Source organism: Trachymyrmex septentrionalis, unplaced genomic scaffold (assembly GCF_001594115.1).
Source record: "Trachymyrmex septentrionalis isolate Tsep2-gDNA-1 unplaced genomic scaffold, Tsep1.0 scaffold87, whole genome shotgun sequence".
NCBI classification, from domain to species: Eukaryota; Metazoa; Arthropoda; class Insecta; order Hymenoptera; family Formicidae; genus Trachymyrmex; species Trachymyrmex septentrionalis.
Genome location: NW_017306059.1, coordinates 4,932,622 through 4,938,623, shown reverse-complemented (window position 1 = coordinate 4,938,623; position 6,002 = coordinate 4,932,622). Strand labels below are relative to the sequence as shown.

General features: G+C 42.2%; 1 protein-coding gene across 1 annotated transcript in view; it reads left to right on the top strand.

Annotated features, from left to right (window-relative positions):
* Positions 1-984: 984 nt before the first annotated feature.
* Positions 985-6,002, top strand: part of LOC108755266 (netrin receptor UNC5C-like) — a 10,986-nt gene continuing 5,968 nt past the window's right edge. Inside the window, exons 1-3 of the mRNA XM_018498177.1 lie at positions 985-1,742; positions 3,056-3,270; positions 4,182-4,395. Of these exons, the coding sequence (XP_018353679.1) occupies positions 1,682-1,742; positions 3,056-3,270; positions 4,182-4,395 (490 nt within the window). The 5' untranslated portion in view covers positions 985-1,681. The remainder of the gene's footprint in view (positions 1,743-3,055; positions 3,271-4,181; positions 4,396-6,002) is intronic.

The following is a 6,002-nucleotide window of genomic DNA, read 5'->3' as shown; positions in this document are numbered from 1 at the left end:
CCGTGTCACCGCGACGACGCGTCTAAACTCGTTCTCGCGGTTGGATCCGATTTTACGTTTGAGCGAATTCGTAGCGATCGACCGTACAGGAAATCCCATATGTTGCCGTAAGGATCCTCTTCTAGGGTTTCCCTCCTCGATCAAGCGGATGCTCGAGCGATATTCATGCGATCTTTACTAAAGCACCACGGTAGTGCTAGACAAGGTGCGATAACAATGACCTCGAGGCTAACGGCTGGCTTTATAACGCACCATGAATGAAGGGGGTAGGATGAATATTGAATCGTCAAGGAACGGATGTATCGACATTTCGTACACAACAATGCGCTTCTCAAGTCAATGCGCGTCGACAAGTGCTTGGTTTTATCCGAAGAGATGTCCGAGCCGCAAATGGGACTTTCGTTAACAAACAAATGGCTCTCGATCATTCTTTTATTCCCGACTTGAATCGTCGTCGATTATGTCAACGATGTCCCAGTGCGATGAAGGGTTGGAGCAGAAATGAATAAGGCACGTTCCGTAGTCACCAACTTTGTGAAAAATTATATAGGTACGCTTCTCTTTCGTGTAATATACATATAAATATATATATATATACATATATTTTTATATTCCGCGGAAAAAAAGGAGTCCGAAAAAATTTATTTTGAAAAGGAATACGAATTATTTTATACTGAATATCAGTGAAAAAAAAGTCAGAATTAAACGATTTCCGTGGCGGATATCCAGAGTTGAAGGATGCACATTTTGTGCAAAAGTGATATGTCGATCATTGCTCGACGCGGAAGGAGAACATTCGCGGAAGAAAGCGCAGCCTCCGGCATCACCGCCACCACTACCACCATCACCACCACCACCATCAACGTCACCACCACCACCACTGCCGACGCCGTCGCCGCCGCAGATACCGCCACCACTGGTAGCAGCAGCAGCAGCAGCAGCAGCAGCAGCAGCGAGCGGCAGCACCCCCGACGACAAGGGGATGAAGAAGAGCGTCGGTATCGAAGTGAGACGTATATATATGTATATATAGAGGTGCGCGCACGTCGGCAAGTTCAGTCGTCCACCGCGTGCCGACCCGCGAGCATCGTGTAACCACCCACCCTTAGCGGGTTCCTCGTTTCCCCCGTTTCGTTCGCGTACCGTGTGCGAGGGTCTCGTAGCCGGTCACGTGTCCCCCTCCTTTCGCACGCTCGGACGCGAGTGCAACCATGCGAGTGCAAGCACCCTCGTTCAATTTCGTTATGTAGTCTTCGAGATGAGTCGCGACTAATTATTTATGGCACTCTTCAAGGAGACGAATTTCCTTTTGCAAATTAAAACATTCAAACGTGAGGTAAATATGATCCTCAATCGTTGGATCGATTATATGATTCTTGCGTACAAACAGAGAATCGAGATCTGTTCTGTCCAATCCGTTCGATCAAAGACGAGTTCGGTCTATTTCGATATACAATTCACCGACGATACACGACCGAATGTTCTGGATAGTTGTTAAAATTATCGAAGATTTTCGATGAAATTTGACACAATGATTACCGGCTGTGAAGCTAAAATTATTTATGGAGAACAAGCACGATGCCAATAAATATGTCAGCGTAGAGTATAAAATTTCTTTGTGCCTAATTTCTCCGAGTGATATCAAATAAAGAAACTGGGTTGAGTGAAATGTGAGGTAACGATGGAGCTGAGGATCAGTATTCTTCTTTTAACGCTTCTTCGTCTTGCCAGCACGCTCGAAAGTAAGTAACGAAATATACAGTAATAAATTTAGATTACGATAAAACACTTGTCAACTATCTCCAATATTATACATGAACTCTAATCAATTTATGACAGATATTTGAATAGAGGGATAATTTGCATGTAACGTAACTACATCTTGCACGATTGTTGTCTGAAATGTCCAAATAATGTTTGCCAAAATATCTAACGCTTGTTTCCACCGGGAATACGAGTGACTTTGATTTTAGCTCAACTTACTCTTTATCTTCTTTTTAATTGTTGAGACTATAAAAAGACAAAGGGTAAGTTAAAGTTACAATACGTTGGTGGAAACAGGCGTGATGCCTGATTCTGATATAGATTAACTTTGATCTTGGTTCGCAATTTACTCTCCATCCTTTTTTCATTTTTAGAACTAGGAAAAATACGAAAGAGTTAGTTAAACCAAGATTAAAATTAAACTACGCTGGTAGAAAACAGGTAATAAGTATCGGGCGGAGCTATATACCGCTGGCAACATGGAAGTACGTCGGCACTTTCCGGAGCGACGAAAAATTCATTTCGCCCGCTTCCGGCTGGCGCGGCGTGCACGGCCATACGAATCGCGCGCCGTAAATTTACGCCTTGCATTTCTCGCGAAAGCCCCTCACTGCGGATCGTGACATGTTTTCTCATGAACGTGACAGCGGGGGTAATCATCGTCCGCCGGCGCTTGGTTTACCGCGAGCACTCACAAACAAGAGAGGTGCAGTTACTCCGGGGTGTAATAAAGTTTCCCGCGAGACTTAGAAGCGAGACGGCGAACACGAAGCGTAAAGTCCGGGAGATCTAAGCGCGAGCGTGCCCCGCTGGCTGATACACGACGTAAAATCCGCCACGCATCGTTAAGCCCGACTTTACTGTTCCATCGTATCTGACTCGACGTCTAAATATACCGCGACATTGCAGAACGAGCGCGTGTCTTCGAATAACGATACACTTTTTCGAGAAAAGACGATCGGATATACAGGATCGTTGTACGTACGTTACAGGACGTTATTGGATCCGATAATGCACCATTAGTAATTCGATAACGCGTCTCCGTCGACATTTCTCTTTATCGCGAGGGTGACGTGGCTGGCTTAATCCCTTCGATCGACCAAGAGCGGGGATGATTTAATTCAATCGATTTGATATGAAAAATTTGAGGACGTATGGATAATGCGCCGCCACCGAGAGATTATACCTGACGGCTTTATCGGATTTGCGGAATGAACCGCGCCGGAATTATCGATTTTTTTCCCCTCACAAAAGGGATAAGCGCTGGTAAGGGATATATGTTGCTCGCTAGGTACGAAGGAAGAGGACGACGCCGAGGAAGATGACGAGGAGAGTTATCCTGTCGAAGATTACGACTATGGTGATTATGAGACCGCAACTATAACCAGCGATACCGATCTTATCGCTGGTGGTTCCCTACCGATTTTCTTGGCGGAGCCTGTCGATACGTTTGTCGTCAAAGGGAAACCTGCGACGTTGCATTGTCGTGCCGCCCACGCTCTTCAGGTATGTACTTGTTACAATAATGTACTATATATACATATCGCACACAAGAACGATGCATTGATTAATCAAATAATATCGATAAAGAAATATGTTCCTAACGTCATCACACATATACACACACAAATGTCATTTTTGTTCTACAAAACTAACTAACTCTTAGAAAACTACTTTCTTTAAATTGACAATTTTAACGATTTTTTATAAAGTTTAATCAGTTTATTTTTACTTTAATAGCATAATAACTCATTCGGTAACTCGAAGATAATGTTTTTTGAACATTATGTTACTTGCGAAGTGAAGGAACGTTATATAATTCATGTCTTTATAGCCTTGATCGCAAGAGAGTATAACACATCTTTAATTTATTGCGTTTTCTTGGAAAAAGCGATAATAAAAGCCACACAGGGAAAGCCTAGAAAAAGATAATAAAAGTTATTTAGAAAAATATTAAAATTGTTATAAAAGTAGATATTATTTTTCAATAAAACTATCTTTTAAAATTGATTTCCATTAGATACAAAAACGTTTACGTCATGCGGGTGCACGCTTTATATTTATAGCCAAGGCTGTATAATACTTTGCATAAAGATTTATTCCTGCGTCATATATTTTCTTATTATTATTACATTACTAGTTACTCCGTGTTATTACATATACATTATATATGAATACATGGTGGTATCATTTCCTAGACGCTCTTATACTCAATCTACCCGTTAGAGTAGATCTCTTTCCACAAAATACCCTTGTTTTTATCTCCTTCTTGGCTCGAGTCTCGTGGGCAGCTCTCTCCTCTCTCTTCTCTTCTCGTTCTTATTACCCACTTAGCCGCAATTTAACGAAGACAAGCTATTTCTTTCATGGCACGCGAAACTATACGCCCCCGCCGGCTCTCCGCTTTTTTTCTGCAGGTGTATTTTCGCTGCAACGGTGACCGGGCCGAACGTTCGCAGCAGCAGGATTTCGTTGACCCTCGTACCGGAACGAGGGTCGTCGAGGTCGAGTTGAACGTGACAAGGAACGAGGTCGAGGAGTACTTCGGTAGGGAGAGATTCAAGTGCGAGTGCGTGGCATGGTCGGGACCAGGTCAAATTCGAGGGCAGCCCGCTACGGTTGAGGTCGCCTGTAAGTAAAGAGCTCTCCATTCTCTCTCTATCCCTCTATCTCTGTCCCGCTTGCTCTCTTTCCTCGCCATCCTATATCCCCTGTCCTCCCTCGATTCTCTTTGAATGTTCAGTTTACCGACGCGACGAAAGGATTTTCTTTCTCTCATTGCGGTAATGACCATGCCGCTCGTTTCCGCGGTACGTGAGGTGTTCTAACTCAGGAGATTACGTCACTTTCGCTCACACTTTGTACGAGGGGAACAACAACGAGGCCTTTCAATGGGCTGTAACAAGAATTTAGAGCGTTCTTATCATCTTTACATGTCAATTTAAACTGTAAAATTATTACGATTGTTGATATTTACATTGATATTTGTTTACATGGAAATATTTACTAGCATTCATTTTGTATGTATAATTACATCTGTAAAAAGTTATCTCACAAAAATTTCATGCAAATTATATTTTATCAGTTGTACTACAAGCAGTCTTCGAGTTATTTCACTGTTATTTAGTAACTTTATTAATGTAATTTCCGTAACACGATTTTCGTTTAAAGCTTTTGAAGAAACTCCGACCGTAAAGCTCAACATCCCTTTACCCCGCACCTTGCAGCAAAAAGAGAGCTGGAAGATGGAACGAATTAAAGGGACAAAGCGGACGCGATTCGGTTTTCATCAAGTGTTCTGTGATGCGCAAATCGAGTACAAAATCTAATCGATATTCTATCGCAAATGAAACGACAGACGCGTAAGCCCCGGAACAGCGTCGCGTTTTTTTTTTTTTTTCAGCGTGGAAACGGGGGAGGACCTCTGTTATTCATTGCAGAACACTCGCGGGTTATCAAAGCTAAAATAAAGTCGCATATACATCGCGATAAGCCATATGAAAAGTGTATTTTGATATTTCGTGTATGTAGTTCCAATAACGATGCGGGATTGCTTCGGGATTGGACGCTTCGTAAAAGGTGCAACGCAAGAGCAATTTTCATTTAGACATTTTGAGTCGCACCACGCCACGTAAACAAGCGTGGCAAACAGGATGCAAAATTAAATCGGTATTTGCGTGCAAACAGAAAGCGGACGCGCTTTCGAAATTGAATGCAGGATGTCGATCGAATCGATGTGTACGATTCATCGTAGAGAACTATTTTCTGCGCAACGATCTTATTCTATTTCCGAATAAACGAAGTGTCGACAATTAATTTACCGGACGATATGACGCCCATTGTATTACTTATGACTACATTTGGATATTTTAACGTCATACGTATAAAATACATTTGAACGGCGACGACAAAAATGAAATGCTTAAAAATTGAACAATTGAATTGTATGATGAGAATTCGAAGTAAAAAATCTGTTATCTGAACAGCTCTAGGAAGTAAAAATGATTCTTGCCGATGAGTCATTTATAAATTGTTGTCGTACGACACTCGTGCGTAAGTGGAAAAGAAATATTAGATGCCAATTGTTATTGCTGTTTATTAATGCCAGCATTTTCGTAAACCTTGCTGTTCATTTCAGGAACGCACTGATGCTAGTATCAATGAGTGTCAGTGCGCTTCTCGCCCCGATAAAGTGAACGGCAAGATTCACGAAATGTTGGCATTAAGCGGATTACGAC